General features: G+C 38.4%; 1 protein-coding gene across 2 annotated transcripts in view; it reads right to left on the bottom strand.

Annotated features, from left to right (window-relative positions):
• Positions 1–18,825, bottom strand: part of pvrl2l (PVR cell adhesion molecule related 2 like) — a 384,643-nt gene that overhangs the window by 209,015 nt on the left and 156,803 nt on the right. For both annotated transcript variants that reach the window (XM_042506359.2, XM_088090247.1), the window contains exons 2-3: positions 9,524–9,636; positions 4,291–4,534 (exon numbers count right to left, since the gene is read on the bottom strand). In XM_042506359.2, the coding sequence (XP_042362293.1) occupies positions 4,291–4,534; positions 9,524–9,636 (357 nt within the window). The remainder of the gene's footprint in view (positions 1–4,290; positions 4,535–9,523; positions 9,637–18,825) is intronic.

The raw sequence follows: 18,825 nt of genomic DNA, 5'->3' as shown, positions 1-18,825 counted from the left end.
AATTACTGTGACATGGCCTCCATGCAGCAGTCGAGTTGCACTGACAGTTTACATCCACCTAAACACATAAAAACATGGATGCTTCTCTTACATCTTCCTCCGGCAGCCCAGAAGATCAGCACAGTTCAACATTTGTGTCACCTAATTCGGTATCTGGACAAATGTCTCCTCCTGTTCCTGGGATGTGATGCTGAACAGCTGCCAGAAAAGTGTTTTTGCGTAACATTACGATGTCATAGTTGACTTCTTGAATATAAAATGTCAAAACTTGATTATTTCCTATTTGACATCTGTGGTAAATGTCATCACATGGATTCTTCAGTTATGGTCAAAAACATGTTTTATGAGGCCACAGTGACCTTTGACCTCCAAATTCTAAATATTAGATTCTTGAGTATAAGTGGAAGTTTGTGCAAAATTTAAAGGTGTTCCCTTGAAATATAGAAAAATATGGCATTCACAAGCGTAAGATGGATGCAAGGTCATAGCTGTTTGTGTCAAATTTGTAAAAGTGCCTCACGGTGTTCTGTAGATATTGTGTTGGACTTATGGACATCTTAAAAACACAGTGTCACTGACCATGGCTAACACTGGTGCAGAAGCATTATTATTATAATTCTTTTTAAGATTTTTTTTGAGGGGGGGGGCATTTTTCCTTTATTCATAGTACAGCTCGAGAGAGACGGGAAAGGAGGAAGATGGAGGCGGTATGACACACAGCAAAAGGCCGCAGGCCAGAATCGAACCCAAGTCGCTGCAGAAGCCTCAGCTATATGGTTCTGTGTAAGTTCTTTGTCTTAATTTTATTTAGTTAATAATTATAATGATTAAGTTTTAGAAGTGAATTCAAAGTGAAAAGTATAATGTTGCAATGGAGTCAGTGAGTCGGCTACCTTATTTCTTTACATTTTGACAGATTGGTACTTTTACTCAGGTGCCAACTATGCAGACTGACACTGGGACTACAATTAACACCTCGCAGTCGTATACATCCACCAGCTAGTAAAGTTCCAGTTTACATCTATGTGTTTTTTGGCAAAACATGAGTCCTTCACACACATTTTCGACTCAGCACAGAAGATCTATACAATCAGCACATTTTCAAGATTTTGTTATAATTAGTGTATGCATTCTTGAGTTATAGCCAAAAACGTGACCTTTGACCACACAATTTGAGTCAGTTCATCCTTGAGTGTGCCAAAACTGAAGAAATCGCTGCAGGCATTTCTGAAAAAACACATTCATGAGAATGGGGATGGACAACCCAAAAAAACATAATGGCTCTGGCCACAGCTGTCACTGGTCTGGGGACATTAAAAGAAGTCTGTTTTATGACAGCCTTGGTCTTTTTATGACCTGCAGCCTTGACTCCCTCATCTTTTTTAGCTTGTTTTAAATAAAAGTCAATGTAAGTCAAACTCTTCATGCTGAAATGCGTAACATTTTTTTTTTCATTTTTGTGTATATTCAGCCTTTTCTTTTGATGCATGGACATCAGTTTCTTACTCTGTTTATGATGCGTTATATTCTATTTTATCGTTTGTATGTAATCGACCGGGACCTGACATGCAGCTTTGCTGCCTTCTTAGCCAGGTATGCATTGAAAAAAAGATCTCAGTTGGTTTTTACCTAGTTAAATATTGATTTTAAAAAATAGCTGTCCCTGTTTTCAGTGTACCAATAGATGTAGACACAACTATCACTGGATTATTTCAATGCTGAAGAAAACTTCAATATGTGATGATTCTCAGGCGCATTCTGGAGATATAATCAGTGTCTTTTTTCTGATTTCTAAGCGGATTAGAACATAATGATCCTCAGGAAGTGTAATTCACACTGAATCTGAAAATATGTAGCACTGTTCTGTGTGTTCCCATTGTTGTCGGCACGTAAGCCATCACTTGTCTCTCCTCACGCTGAATCTTTGCCTCACATCTCTCCCTTTGCCCGCCCCCTTCAAATCTCCCCCAACCCCCTCAGGAGGGACAACTCTAGTTTGAAAACCGCTGAACTAAATTTAAATGCATTTAATTTTACTTTTCTCATCTTAAATTCCACCGATATGAGGGCTAGAAGCTTGATCCAAACATGCAGCACGAGTCCATCTTGACAACTGCGGATTTTAAGTCACAATAAAAGTCAGAATTTATGAGAGAGAAATACGATTGTATGCCGCTGCTATCAGCTACATTTACATGCACAGGAACAGTCTATGGCGAGATTATGTTAATCGCCTTCATCTGATTATCACAATAAGTGTCCTCAAAAGTAATTAATTCAGTCGTTTGGGCGAAACAGATCTAACTCTAATTAAAATGAAATTAAGTGTTCAGCTTTGTCGAGAAGGTCACATGAGAGGTTGACCCTGATGGTGCACTTGCGTGCAGAAGTGACAACATAATGGCAAGCTATGGTGGCAAAGGCCAACATCTATTCAGCTCCTTTTATGCTAAACCACTCAACAGGATAATTCAATGTACAACACAATGTTGTGTAAGGAAGTCAGCAAAGGCAGCGGAGGAAAAAAGACATAACAAGACACTGGTCTGGATCTCACTGTGCCAGAGAAGTCTCTCACTAAAGTAACCCAAATATCAAATGAATCCATATAACCTCCAGTTATTCCTTGACAATACATCGATACCAGTCAGTCATTTAACCCTCTAAAACCTGAGTAAACTGCTTTGATTTCATCTCAAGCTGTTGCATGAACTGCAGGCTGTTCTTTGCATTTTTGTATTGCTCATTCGTTATGCCACCACCGCTGACACAAAAAGCAAACAGCTGATCAAAAGACTAGCCTGCCCCAAACTCTGACCAACTCCATTAAAACATTAAAACTAGGCAGTGCTGATCAAATAGAAATCGAGACTATGTTAACGCACTGCCTATTTCTGATTGATTGAAATGATTCAGAAATACATATATATATATATATATATATATATATATATGTATAGATAGATAGATAGATATATAGGTGTGTATTCTTATTTTTTAATGGCCTGTTTAACTATAATAGCAGGAAATTATGAGCAAGAAGTAGGCTCCATACTGCTTTCTGCACATGGAGAATCGGGATCAAATGGTAAAACTAAGAAGCGCTGATGAAATATGATCCAAAATTCTGTTACTGAGTTGCATATTTCGCGCCTCAAATGTTTTAAGAAGCAAGTTTTAGCTTACCGTTTAACTCTAACACAAGATTGCTGGCTGCCATTGTTTCACATGGACCAGTCCACAAAATGCCACTAACCAGCTGGAGCGCTCTGGTGCGGCCCAGTGCATTCTGGGAGTTGTAGGTTTTCTATCTCTTGAGCAAAAGCGAATACCACAGTCTTGTTTCTCAGATTTTTTTCTGGTCACGTAGAACCAAATTTAAAAGTATTTGCATCTTTCTACTGCATAAACAACCTATTTTTATGTGAAGGCCTTTTGTATAACAGTGAAATCCTTCTCTATACACTGACCAGCCACAATATTAAACATCCATTACCTTAATGAGACTCAACATGAAAGTCTCATCAACAGAAGCACTTCATCTCTCCAATTCACTATCCATGCCTTTAAAGATATAAAAGACAAAAACTCTGGCTCAAGTATTTCCTCTAATGTGATTTTAATAATTACAATAATTTACTAAAACAAAGTTCGCCAATATCATGAGTAAAACAAGCTCAAAAACATGTTAGCTCCACCTGCACACAGACGTCCACTTTATCTTACATCGCAGACTGTCTGCTGATCAAATCCAGTGCGATACTTTGCATGTAGTGCCACGTCTGAATCTTTCTCACCTACGTCCTTTGTGCTTCACTCTGCATCTAACCAGGACATACCCCGAGAATACTCTGCAGTGCTTTAAATCGCTTCTTCTTAGGGTTTGGGTCTGATGGGAACCTCTTTTGTAGAAAGCTGTGATAAGCAGATGGCTGGGGAGGCGCCTGTCAAGGCCAATGTAGCAGAACAGCTTTTGAAAGGCGGTTTGAAGCACAGTCCTGTTTTCCAGGAAAGTGTAAGTACTGCTGACCTTTCGTTGCTCTAACCCTTTAAGGTCCTTGTTAGATAAAAACATGAGAAGTTCTCAGCTATATTGGAAATATACAGCAGCTTTTGTTTGTTTTCTCTTTTCTTTTGCGCTTTTCACCTTTGACAGAGGAAAGCATAGAAATATGGGAGAGTGAGAGGAGGAAGTGTTTAACATACAACAAGGTGGAACCCATGAACCCATGCGTAACAAAGTAACAAGGTTTATTTAATGTTACATGGACATCTAAGCTCTGTACTCACCAAGCATGATGAGGGTGGTGGTCCCTTGTTCGTTTCCAGAAGGGTAGGTGGCGTACTCGCAGGTATATCGGCCAGCGTCGGACATTTTTAGGTTAGAAATTCTAATGGACGGGTTCTCCAGAGTCCTGTAGAGGAAGACGACTCTGTCTTTGAAGGACAAGTTGGGGAAACTCTGTCCATAGATTGGGTGGAATACAGCAATGTTGTCCCTCTGACCATCAATGGGCTCCCATATCCAAGACACCTGGTGGGATTAGAGAAAACAAGTGGGAATGGTTTATCAGTTTTGTTATTTTTTTATGGTGGATTTTTTAAAAATGAAAGATTCAGGCGTGCAGAAGTCCAACTTTAAATTCAAAGGCAGAATTATGAGATTCATGAACATTAAGGAGCTCTTTCAACAACTATAAAGTAATGCTTCACCCTGCTAAAATTTCCATTTGGTTTGTGGTGTTCAAAGGGACAAAAAAAAAACAAAAACAAGACATTTGAAAAAATCAACAGTAATGTCTCTTTCCAGAAATCCTGACTCACTGAAAGGGAAACAGACAACTACTGCAAAAAACAAAAAAAGATTTGCATATTAAGCCTTTGAAACCTAGGCAGTTTGACTTGATTTCTGTCAAAAACATGGGAAGAAGGCAATGAGGAACTTTAAAAGAAATGAGCCAGATAATAACAAAAAATTGAGAAAGAAGTACAATAAAGCTTCCTGAAAATGAACAAAAAACAAACAACAACAACAAAAAATGGGAAAGTCAAAACAATAAGGAAATGACCTGGAAAAAAAGCTCAAATATCATAGTCATTCTAAAATAAATAAAAATAATTTTAAATAAGCCTATACAATTATTATACTTTAAATTTAGTCTCTAGATATTTTTCCATTGCACAAAAAAATTAAATCTACATATTTGTTAAAATTTGCCATAACACTTTGCTTATGATTTAAATGCTTAATTATCTATGAAAATCGTCTAAATACATCAAAAGAAAAGTGATGTCAATTTAGGTCTCAAAAGGTTAAATTGAGCCTAAAACAGGGCTTTATTAACTTTAGACATACCCTTTTATGGTGCAGACAAAAATAAGCTATTAAAAGAGAAATTATTGGCAGATTCATTTATTTATAAAGCCTGTGTTTTGAGGCGAACGGTATTTAATTCTGGTGCTGCATAGTGATTTAGTGTTAGCACACATGACTGTACAACGATTCAACGGTACAAATTAGGCTTCAATCAGCGCTGTGTAGTGAAAATGACATCTTTTAAATTTGTTATTATTTCATCTTCATCGTTGTAAGATTGATGTTAATGTGTATTTTGAGGTACATCTAAATTTTTGGAATGAAAAAAAATGCAATTATCAAACAATAATTTGTCAGACTCCCAGCAGCAACTCCAAGGAGCCCCAGTTAAAGACTCAGGATCTAGACTGATAAATATCCCTACAGGTAATAGAGAAAAAAATTAAAATTAAAAATTGAAAAAAAAAAAAGATTTTTCTTTGAGGGAGAGTGTATGAGTGTATGTATTTTCCTTTTAATAAACAGACACTTCAACTTCAAAATGAATAAATAAAAATCATATTCACAGAAAAAATTAAAATATACATGCATATTCATATATACTTGTATGTACACATCAGAATTTCAGACATTTCTTTGGACAGGTTTAAAAATCTGCGCTGCTCTTTCTTCCTTGATAACAGAAATAATTTCACTTAAAGTAGCAAAATGTCAAACTCAATTAAAGCTGTCTGACTAAGGAGCCAAGAAGCTATTGCAGGATGAAATTAAAGGTCGCAAACACTTTGGCAAGGATCCTGTTGCCATTTTAAAAACATTATTTGAGAGAGAGTTCTCTTACAGGCTTTTCTTCCTATCATTTCTGATACGTGGAAGATATTGATAGGAGACTATCACAAGGAAGAGTGCTGTGATGTTATAGCAGATTGATTTTCTTTTCTCTCGAGTTTCCAGAGTGACAGTGTTAAACACAAACTGCCGGCTAAAGTGGAAGGCGAGGAAGGAGGGGGAATAAAGTTCATCAATACACATTTAGCAAACATCTATTAAATTTATGACATCTGGAGGAACGGAGAGAGAAACTAGGGCTGAAGGTTGCAGAGAGGATGACGGGTTGTAACCCAGGTGTCAACACAAATTAGTACCTCCCTCGTTAGCTATGGATCACAGAGAAAATATCAATTTACCCGTCTGCAATTTCAGTTTTTGTATGTCAACAAATTGCTTATTGATTCCATCCACAACTCAGAGGGTGCAGACTACTCCAGGATCAAACTGAACCGGCATCTCATGGCGTTCTGCTTTAGTCTACTCGGTGTGTGATATCAGAACAGTTAAGGTGGTGTCAGATCAGTTGTCGTGTTGCGTTTGATAAAATAAATTCACTTCCAAGGAGTCGGAAGTTAAAATGAGACGATCTGTATGTGAACATGGAGCTGGCAATGACAAGGAGAAACACATTATATTTTTAATAGACCTTCTGCTCAGAAACTTTTGCACTTTTAAGAAGTTTGATATCAATTTAATCTGTTTTCTGTGCAGACAATGATACAGTGGTCCACGATGCGTTTAGCTTTACTTCAGAACAAAGACTGGAAGCAGGGGGGAACAAGATAACGTAAGCGATCCGACAGCATCTCATTAGTTGAGAAACTAACCACAAATACATCCAACAACCTTGTGTTTGTTTTTCAGAGTAACAAAAGTTTGTGAAGCTGGAAACTTGACCATAAGAGCAGGACTTCATGCTGGAACAAAGCCCAGCTGTTGGTGCACAGTTAATGTATAAAACTACAGTGTTTGAAATATATGTGTAACAAAACAGATAGTTATATAACACCTGAACTGGACAGCTAAGTTTGAAATTCATTTTCCCATGTTTCCACGTTTGTGCTAAGCTAAACTTGAACTTTCAGCAAATTGAGGCAATTCCTTTAAAAACATAAGAAAACAGGCAACTGGCAATTTAGGAAGAAATATTCCATGAAGTGCAAGAAATAAGTAGATTTTTTAAGGATTTTTTTTTTTTTTTTTTTTTAAAGGGAAAAAGCTATATTTATCATTTTTACAATTTTTACATTTTTACAATTTTTACAATATTTTTACAATAAAAATAATGTCACAGAATTACTATACAAATTAAGCACTTTTTCCACTTTTTTCCTACTATTTTTTTTAGATAATTAAGTACATTTTACTAATTTCATGCCAAGTTTTGGGCAATAATTTATTATTTTGTTGCTCATGGCCTTCTTCTCAAGTTTTTGAAAGAAATAAAGTCGATTTGATGAGGTTTCAAAATATTAACAGAGAACACCTAAACAACATTCATAGTGATCCACTGTGCTGAATTTTGGAAAGTTAACTGTGTCCCCCTGCTGATTATCTAACTTTCGGAAGGCTAAAAGGGTCAGTGTGCTCCAAACTAAGTTTTTATCAGATTGTCAACAGCAGCAGCAGCATCGGCTGCATCCCACTGTCCAGCTGTGCAGAGGTGAGAAAGTGTGCACGGTATGAAATTTTCTCTTAAGCTCTGTTTTAACTACCCTGTATGTACACACAAGTACAGCACAATAAATGCCATTCCCCCTGCTTCTACGCTTGAGCTAAGCTAAGCCAAACACTTCTGGAGCTTCTTCTGGTGTGTGCAGTCACCAAACACATATTGCTGGTCAATAATTAACTCTAATGTATATGTATTATCTATTTTGATCCTGTGCAAATAGTAGTAGTATTTCTTTAAAACACAAAGGAAAAAGGCAATTTTCAACTTGAAAAAAAGGAAACAAAATAGCAAGAAATTAGCAAAAACATAGTTTACAAAGTTACCCGAAAATTTACTTTAAAAAGTCTATCTAAGTTATAAAAAAGATTAAAAAAAAGGAAATAATAAAATATTAATAAAAAATTATGTAACACAAAACCCACTATTTTCTTGCAATTTGTAGACTTTTTCTTAGTAAGTTGCTTTTTGACTCTTTTTTTTAAAAGAAATCACAGGGTGCTCAGGGTCCAGATCTTAAAGTGATGTGAAAGCCAAGTTAAAAGCAGTATAAAAGTAATGCTGCTAGGTTTCAAATGGTTAAAAACTTGTTAAGCCACTCTGCAATAGTCTGATGACCTGTCCAGGTTTTACCCCGCCCCTTACCCAAAGACTGCACCCCCAACCCTTAAGAGGACAAGAGGTTACCAACAATTAATGAAAATCTGAACTTTTTAAGCCACAGTGGTCAAGTTTTTCATGCAGGCGAACAGAAACACACTTAATGACTTGCTTTCTGTTTCTAAAACTGGCACATATAAATGGCAGTTTAAAGGGATAGTTTGACTTATTATTTGACTTATGTGGGGTTGAATGAGGTTTTTATCCATAGACAGTAAATTATTTACAAGAAACAGGCAGCCGTATCGACACAGAAACTAAGAAAAAAGCTTTGCAAAACATATTTAGCTGCAAAAATTCAAATTCAGTTTAAATGTATGCTTTATTGAGAATATTTTTTTCTGCTTTACCTGTCAAAGCTGTTTCAGTTCTCCATCTATGCCCTTTTTAAAGTTACCAGACTCCACTGACATTTTAACTCGCTGAGTACAGGAGCTGCTGTCGACTGCTGCCTTGATCAGCTAGTTCAGCGTTTCCCAAACCTGTCCTCCAACACCACCTGTTCTGCATGTTTGAGATCTCTTTCTGCTGCAACACAGTCGAATTAAATGGTCACCATATCATCAAGCAGCTTCAGGGGTTAATAATGAGCTGATCATTTGAACCAGTGGGGAGCGATCTAAAACATGCAGGAAAGATCGCAGCAAAGTGGTGCTGGAGGAGAGGTATATAAGGGGATATAAAGTAAACATAAATTAGGATTAATAGTTCTATTTACTTTCCTTTTTCAAGGCAATTGGTTTCCAAAATGTTTTAGGTAACATCAACATGTCTGATTTTACAGTGTAGAATGGCTGTTTCCGCGTGCGTCAGAGTATTCCTCTAACAGAGCAAAATATGTGCCATTAATTTCTTGTTATGTCTGCACAGGAAAATGTCACACAAGAGAGCGTTACCTTTTCGACCTCCAAACAAACCGCTCGTCTCTGAAAATGACTTCACTCCATTACACACAACTACCTTGTCAATCTGAATTTGACATTCTGAGCTCTGGTGCATTCAAAGCAACTAGAAAAAAAACAGCATATTTTCCATATTCCTACCTGTGTGAGTTTGGTTCGGCCACCTCCATCGACGAATTCGCAGGTGAGATCAACAGACTTGTCGGGATACGCCTCCAGCTCTTCCTCGACTCGCACTTTCTGAGCCCCGATACCTGGAGGCAGGCGAGAAAGAGATGGAGAGGGAGATTATACATCATCCAGAAAAACCAATATTGTTTGAATAATTTAACATGTTTGTTTGTACGGAAACTAAAAGAGGGGCTTGAGCAAACAGAGAGTGAGAGGGAGAGGATTGAGAGAGAGAGAATAAGTGAGAGAGCATTCTGGTAACATTGAATTATTAGTACTTCATTATGAATCTGATATTATTTAAATTAAAGTGCTGTGATTAATGTTTTTCCCTCCCACTCTTTGTGTTTCTGTCAGAGGGATGCATCAACCCCCCTAGTTTGTCTCAACGATAAACAAGGTTATAGAGAGGCGTGAAGGAAACTGAAAGAAAATGAGGGGGAATTAAGAAAGAAACTGCGAGAGAGAACAGAAAAACTTCTTTCAAGAGACAGAAAAAGAGCGTTTGAATCATGAGCCTTTGATAACAAGCCTGAGGCGGCTTCTTAGCCAGCTTTCTTCAACTAGGCCCTCCTCATTACAATAAAGCTCGTCTACCAGGAGGCATCGCTAGGGGGCGAGCCTTTAGGAACACCGCAGCAGCTGGAGTACAGCGTCTTTAATTTGTTCGCAATACTGTGGAAGGCACCTGTAAGTCTTTGCATGAGCATGAAAAACACAGCTGAGAGAGCTCGGCTGGTCAGCCGGGTAGCTGCCCCTTCCGTTCAAACGTAAAACAGAGATGAAAGGAGGCTGGTCCGAGTCGAGCGCTGTCTCCACTCTGTGCTCTACCTGCTGGCCTGCAGGCTGTTGCAGAAGTTTAAATTGGACGAGTGGAATGACTTTTCTCCACATCGGCCTCAGACTCTGCTGCCGAGGCCCAAATCATGTGTTTCAAGTCTTCTTTTGAGCATACACTTTCTCTTTTTACATTTTATAAGAGTGCAGCTATGATTTTTTCCCCCCAAACAAGAATCAGTGCTGCTACTGATCCTGTCAGGTCTCTTCACACAAATACATTCAGGAGAGCCGTGCTTCCATATAATCTCAGATGGATTTGACAAATAAAGGTGATGTAGCTAAAGATGCATTTGAGCTTTCAACAGAAACTTGGACTAGTTTGCATGTGAGAGCAGCAGAAACTCAAAGCATTCTGCCAAACTAGAAGTACTACTGCGTGGTTGTATGCCTCCGTGCACCAGTCCAGTCCAGTTTCTTTCAGAGTTTACATCCATGTTTGTTAAAACATTGATCACCAGGAGCCCAGATAAGAATAAAGTGCCAGTATAATGCACAATACACAATATAAACCACACTGTATATAGGTGTATAACAAGTACAGAGGATCTAAAAATCTGTCTGCCGAAGGAGTGAACAAACATTCAGCATCCATGCTGCTCATGGGTGAGCGCCTCCCATGAGAATGAGACAGACACAAGGTCATGGTGACCTTGACCTTTAGCCTTTAACCACAATCTAATCATCATTGCATCTAAGTAAACATTTGTGCCAAATATTTTTAAAAAATCCCTCAAAGTGTTTTCAAGATATTGTTTTCACGTGAATGAGACAGACAAGGTCACAGCGACCTTGACCTTTGATCACCAAAATCGAATCAGTCCATCCTTCAGTACAAGTAGAAATTTGTGCTAGATCTGAAGAAATTCCCATAAGGGTTTTTTGAGATTTTGTGTTCACGAGAATGGGACGGATGGTCGGACAACACAATATCATAATGCTTTCTACCACCGCTATCACGGGCGCAGAGACATGTAAATGAGATTACGAAAGCGCGGCTAGATACTTAAAACTGGATAAAAGTCTCATGTTGTGTTCATTAAAAGCTCTTCAGCAGCAAACTTGAATTGTCCTGCCTCTTAGCAGCGTCTCTCTTTTTGTGGATTAGTCATCAACAAGAAGCTCTCTACCAGTAAGACAAATCACAGCAGCTGTACCATGTTAAAAAAGGCATATATTTAAAACAAACAAATTTCATCTGCTGTATTAAATATGCTGCAATTAATGAACTCTAATGAACTTGTAATCTGTTTTATTAGAAGGAGGAGGAGAGAAAGTGACTGAAAGAGAATAAGTAATAAAAACAAAGGGGAAGGATCAGAGAACTTGTAATCCTCCGTTAATGCAATCAACTCCAAGTCCAGCTGCTCTGTGTGTTTGTCAGCTCCTATCAAGTGACATTTTTAAGAGTCTCTGATTGTTCGTGCCTTGGAATCGAGTCATTTCGCTACAATGAGCCTCATCATCAACCCTCTAGATGCTCACTCCAACACATAATGATGCTTTTTACTTTTCTCCTCTCAGTGGCTCCTGCTCCTTTAACCGCTCTCTGTTTGGCACTCATGCACTGATCCAGACCCCTGCCACGAAACCCCCACCGACCCGGGATCAAATCCCACCAAGGTCTTTTCTCCACCGCCTCCCCTCTGCCCTCTCAGCCAGCCTCTGCGCCTATAAAGATAAAATTCTTGCAGGGAGCCGGCCTCTCGCTCTCCACACAAAAAAAGGGGATAAGCATTCGCAAACTGCGAGCTAGCCTCGGGTGGTTCCACAGAAAAAGCCTCTTAGTGTGTGAGGGATTGATTAGGACAATATGCGACATGCCACAGCGTGGAGGTGAATGGGGCTGGCTGGGGTTTAGCCTGCAAATCAGCTGTAAAACACAGTCACAAAGAATGTGAAGTGTGAGTTGCAGGGGGAGTTGTTTTGGATTTACAGCGTGTATGCACCCACGTGTTCACCCATGTGGGCAGGCATGACTTCTGTGTGTGTGTGTGTGTGGGTGTGTGCGTGCGTGAATGATTACTGTTCATCTGAGTGTGTGCATGTGCATAAATCCAGAGTTCATACACATTTTTATCAATAATTGTCCCTGACTTTAAGGCAAATTTTAAAAAACATACATTCTCTGACCATCGACGCTTCTTTCCAGTTCTTTTTCATTACTATATTACAGCGTTTTTAAATATATATTGTTTAAAGAAAACAATGAAATAAGAGAAGCATCAGAACTGAATATTTACATATACCTAAGGGACCGATCATTATTTATGAGGTGAGAGGGGGTGGTGCAAAATGAGGAAGACACATTAAATCATTTTTGAAACACCCTGGGGGTGGAGTTATGTTTTTTTATTTGGTTTAGGGGAAGGGCATACAACTTTAATTGTATTTTGAATTTATTTTACCACCAATTTTCTGGTGATTTTTAATTTTTTTTTTTTTCTTCACGAAAACATTTTTGGCCATTTGTGGAGGCTTTTGAAGACAAAATGTGGTAATTTTCTTTCTTTCTTTCTTTCTTTCTTTCTTTCTTTCTTTTAAAATTTGGGGCAATTTTCTCTAAAAGATTTTGGCAATTTATTTTTTCCTTAAAACTTTTTTTTATTAATTTTTAAAAGAAAATATGCCTTACAAACCTATGGGCCCCTGGATTTGAAATTTTGAAAATTACAGTTTATCACAGCCAGAAACTGTAAAAACAGAAATTATTGTTTCAAATTTCAAATGTTCATTTAAGATGTGTTATTTTTACAGGTTTGAGAAAATAAATGTCATGACTTTTCCAAAATCTTCAGGGTATAGTTAGTTTTCATAAACCTTTCCAGGCATGAAAATTGCTATTTGCAAATTCTGTGACTTTTCCAGGTTTTTCATGACCATACAAACCCTGTAAACCAGAGAATCGTGTTGTGTGAGTGCATACGAGGCCAGCTCAGCCATTGAACCACATATTTTACCCTGGAGGACACAACGGGCTGTCAAACTAGTTTTCCATTCCCACTGTAACACACACACACACACACACACACACACACACACACACACACAAAACACATATAGCTAGAGTTCAGTAAGAGTAAACATGATTAACAGCAAAAAGCCAAAAGTTCATCTCTGTCTCCTTTATCTACTTCCTTTTTCACTTTCTTCTCCTCCTCCTCTATTTTTTTCTCTCTGCACAAACACACATTAATTCCCCTCAATTAAACACATCAACACACGACTCCCACTGTTCATAAAGAGGCAGAAATGCAAATACACATTCACACCAGACAGTCTCACCAAAGCTATGAATCGCATAAAGCTTTGGGATCTTTATAGTGGTCAATGAAATCTCGTCTTCTGGGATGCAGGAGGAAGATATGACAGTAGAGAGGAAGAGGTGGATGATGGAGAAAAGAAAAAAAGGTTAAAGTCTTAAAGCAGAAGAAAGAGTGAAAAGGAGCCTTAGAAAGGAGAGGAACGTGAAGAAGAATCTGTGGGGAAGGATAAATGCAACAGAATAAAAGAGGAACTCAGAAAGAAAGTCTGGTTTAAAAGAGTAAAGTGACAGAAGGAATGACTAAAGCAGAGAGAGACTGAAGGCGATGGAGCTGCAGGGGGAGGCCGGAGGAGGAAACGGAGAGAGATGATTTAAAACCAGAGAGAGCAGAGAAGAATGAAAGGAGGCCACAGAGTGGAGACACTGTATGAGATATGACCATAAAGAGATATAAGAAAGGAAAAAAGGGAAACACTGAAAGAGTGAAAAGGAAAGGGAGCAGAGAGCATGAGATCGCATCAGATATGATTCATTTCCTCAGAGTCTGGATCCAAAAAGCCCCGTGGAGACCGAGCCGACTCGCTCAAAGAGACGAGACGAGCAAAGTGAAGAAGATGAAGAAAGTTTTTCTTCTGACTGTTCCTGCAGACCTACTTGGCCAACGTGCTCACAAAAAAGTTGCCACTTGTGGGCGTTTTGTTGGGTGTTGCTTTTGGGTTTTTTTTGGTTCAAGCATCCAAGCTCATAGTTTGTTGTTGTTAAACATCGTACTCACATACTGGGTATGTTTTAAACTTTAGTGTTTGGGTTGTCAGAGTTTACACTATAGAAAACAATATGTATGTCTGGAGAACATCATCTGGCATTTCATGTTTTACTTGAGCTGAAAGGAACATGACTTTAGGCCACCTTAGCTAAAGTTAGCAGCTTAAATACTTGAAACAACCAAAGTTTGCAGATATGAAGTATTTTTTAAATTTATTTTACTGGGCTGCTTTCAATCCAAACTGGTAAAATAACACAGCAGAATGGCGGCAGATTTGAGATGCTGCCAGGAACATCGTAATATGAGGACTACGAGGGCAACTATAAGGTGGACAGGATGGGTCCAACAAACCCTGGACTTTCATGTGGGAGTCCGGTGTTTGCTTCCCGTCTGAATGTCATGTTTTTTTTCTACACCTCACCACGTGCCTCTTTTTACCAAAATGTAAAGTCATAGAAAGATGCCTAGAGCAAAATATGTAGACGCATAAGTTCACTGCAAAGTGGCAACATGTGATGACTTCGGATGAGCTGACATCCAACCAAACTGACATCCAACCCACAGCAGAGTGGATGGTATAATCCTGAGTTTAGATTAACCCTGAGTTAACAATGTGTGTGGGAAAACGGGGTGAGTTAGGCCAGGATTAACCTATAACCCAAGGCTACGGATAGCCCAAGCTAAGAGAATGTTTTAAGAACATTTGTAAGAAGAAAACTGTATTAGTAATTTGTACAAATACAGCAGAGTATAAATATAACATGGAACTTCATCTTTGTTAAGAATAAATCAAAGCTTTCGTGGATCATTAACCAAGCATGTAATATAACTGGTAAAACCCAAACTCCGCTGTCAGTACTTCATATCCAAGCAGCTGAAAGGACAACCAATCACATTATAAAAGATCCCACTTACCCTCTGCATAAGTCTTTCCACCTACTACCATCTGGCCGCAGCTATTTAGTCCCCTTGGCCAAGATAAACACTAGATAAACCCCATAATTCTCACTGTCATAAACATCATAAATAAATGGTAATGATCCACACATCTACATAAACACATTCTGAGTGCAAATTATTTGTATTAGGTATTTTTACTCTTTTTAGGAACACATGCTTTATGTTTATTGTCAAAGTTTGTTCTGCATTATATGTTGAGTCACATCTACGAGGATTTTCTGTCACGACTGTGCAGTCTCTGCAAATAAATACACCACCACACACTTTCTTGACAACTGAAAACAATTACTCTTGAATGAGTCAAGACATTGCTTTTTAGAAAAATCATGCAAAGTGTACCGTAACATAAAGCCTGCATTATAAACTGAAGGTGTGGGGTTTAAAAAAAGTCTGCATGTTGGTGGAAAAGAAGTCGAATAAAAGATACAATTGCATTATTATGGGAAATGTTGGATCCACTGAAGCTTGACCGACACTAGCGACAAAAAGTCAAGATATCTCTGCTTCTTCGATTCTGACTACATTTTTTTGTAAATCTATTGAACTTATTTAAATGCAGCACTAACTCACAGGAGCATCATTCTAAGACTCATCGTTTTTAACAATTTAAAGCACTGCTTAAAATGGATCCTTTTTTCTTCATTTTTATTCCCACACACCAAAAAAAACCCCTCTCTTTTCCTTCTTCAAGAGGAGGCCACTGTTCAAAGTTTTCAGTAATCAAGGCAGCTCAGAAATGGTTTTTGAATAGACCTTCTTAAGTGAGATATAAATGGGAGAAGGCTCAACAGAGCTGCTGAGTGTGCTTCAGATCAGGCAAACACCCTTGAAGAAACGAAAAGTAAAAGGAAACTAAAACCAAAGTTCAATGACGAGACGGCGTTAATACCTATATTTTTGCTCTGCCTCTTGATCCACAGTCGCGTCCAGTTATGTGTTTTTCCCCGACTTCACTGAAGCACACACTTTGAGGATTGTTACCGATAATTGCTGGAGGCAAACTTTCTGCCCTGTCAAATCACATGTAATTGATGACTGTGGTTATGCTTTGTATTTTTTAGTAGTCCTGCTATCAGTGAGATTGGTGTCACTATGATCCTTATCTTTCGGTCCTTTCAATTATTCACTCACAACCCCGACGATCCTACAATTTGCAGCTTATTCTGCCGCTGCGCTCAATGGAAGTCACTGTGGATTGGAGCATCGGCTGAACGTAAATGGAAAGTCAAAGAGGGGAGGCGGTTAAATGAACAGCCACACTGCATCCCTCCTGATGCACCACAGAGAGATGAATCACAGTTAATTGACATTTAGAGGCTTGTGGCATTTGCCTGTTTATGCGGAGCCTCCTTATGTAGACAGGCACGCAGCGTAAGCGTGAGGAATATGCTGATGGGTTGCACACTCACACGCATTAACATCCAAATCACATACTTATAGAGAACAGTGAACCAAAGCTGCTTTGTTTTAAAGTCATAAATTCAACAAAAACAACAAAATAACATCAGTATCAGTATTAGCTATGGGCCAAATCGTTATTTTAAACATCTGTATCAGCCCAGAATTTCACAATCAGCGCATCCCGAGAACTGTTGATTTTGGAAAGCAGGAGCTGCTGCATGGAGAATTATTGTGACATAACAGCAGAGAAGAATGAAGCTAATTGTTTTTCTTTTCTTCCTCTCTTCAGTATGCAGTTATCAAATTATTTCAGACACTGTATTTATTGTGAACAAATTAGACTAAAGACCAAATAATAGAAATTAAAGTATAAAACATGGGAATGCGATGTCAAATTGAATTGGTGTATCTATTATAGACTCGAGCAGCACACTGAAGCATTCACAGTCTGGAGTGTAAAAATGAGAAATCTTGTTCTAAAAATGACTCATCCATATATGGTTAACATTTCTGCTCAATTCTGTGTTCATCCACGAGTGAAACATCTGTCTCGGCAGAACCTGCGGGAACACGGGGTTAACTGTGTGATCACTTCACTTAATCATTTCTCTGTCCTGCAGCTTTTGTCACTCAGGTATGAACGCGGGGCTGAGGTGAGACGTAGCAGCTTCGGTGGAGAGACAGCTGTCGAAAGCGTTGAGCGATCGAGCATAAATTAGGCTTAAGGCCACTAATAAAACTGTGCTGCTAACAAGGGACGGAGGAGGTCTGAAAGATTCATGCAGCGAAAATTTTAATCACAGTTACTTGTCACTGTGTGGCTTTTGGCATTGTTGTAATTTTATGAGAAGAATATGAAGACAAAAGCATTTCCTCATTAAGTGGCAGTAGGAGGAGGAGGAGGAGGACGGTACAGAGGACAATTATAAGTCCACACAACTTTGTGAGACGCCAGAGATGAATGTTAGAAAACAACATTTCAATGATGAACGTAGGCAACAACAACATCATTCATGTTTTCTTCTCTCATTTGTTTCGTCTTTTAAATTGCGTGTACATTGCTGTGAAGATTTTAAGAGCACTTCAAAGCCTCCCTGCAATTCAGGCAGTCTTGAGATTGTTTGTCCCTGAATTTATTGTTGCTGAAGATTAAACTTTCAAAAAATTATTCTTTTCAAAGGTCCAAACTTCAGCAACACTTGTAGCATACAAAACAACTTTACTGTCAGACCGACATGTTTCGTCCTGTAGCCTTCATCAGGGTCATCCATGAATTCATAAACTATTTGCGAGCAGCAGAAACAAGCTGCTTACACAACACTGACACACTGTCTTATTTTAAGTTGATATGGCAAACCTAAGTAAAAAAGAAAAAGTTGCCTATTTTCACATCCAGCAGATACAGAGCAACTTAAGCATTCATTTGGAGTGTCGTAACAGGCCATCTGATGAATTTAACCCTTTTACTATGTTCACTTTTTGGACCCTTTGGAATTGTTGTCAAATTGACCCGGGACATTATTAGGGTTTTAAAAGCATTACAGAAAAGAAAACAAAAAACAAAACATAAAAATCCTTTAAATATATTGTCTTTATCTTAATTCCCATTCAAATTGACCCGACCTTCATATGAGGGACATAAATGTGTTCAACCTGAATCTCTATAGCATTAGCTTATTTTTTTTGTTAAGAAGAGTTCCACAATTTAACCACAACAATAGAAATACACCTCCTTTCAATCTCTTTTATAGCTTTTGGTAAGTTGTTATTGCTGTTGTTTTTTAATTCACTGGTTAAGTTAGAAAAAACATTATGGTCTCCAACGGGCTTGCCAAAAAGTGGCAAAGCAGCGTTCCAAGTAAGTCAGGCCATACTATGACACAAAGTCACCTCACACTGTCTCTCTCTGTGTTTCTCGCTCTCTCAAACACACACAAACACATACCTTAAAGAGTGCTGCAGTGGTCAGTTTTAAAATGTTTCTGTCCTTGTCTCAGTTTTGCAAAAAAGGTAGAAAATGTGCACATCCATGAGATGTTGAGG

This window comes from Plectropomus leopardus, chromosome 17 (assembly GCF_026936395.1).
Source record: "Plectropomus leopardus strain MGB_pleo_1.0 chromosome 17, ASM2693639v1, whole genome shotgun sequence".
Taxonomy (NCBI): Eukaryota; Metazoa; Chordata; class Actinopteri; order Perciformes; family Serranidae; genus Plectropomus; species Plectropomus leopardus.
The sequence above is the reverse complement of the archived record's forward strand: the minus strand, read 5'-3'. Positions and strand labels throughout refer to the sequence as shown.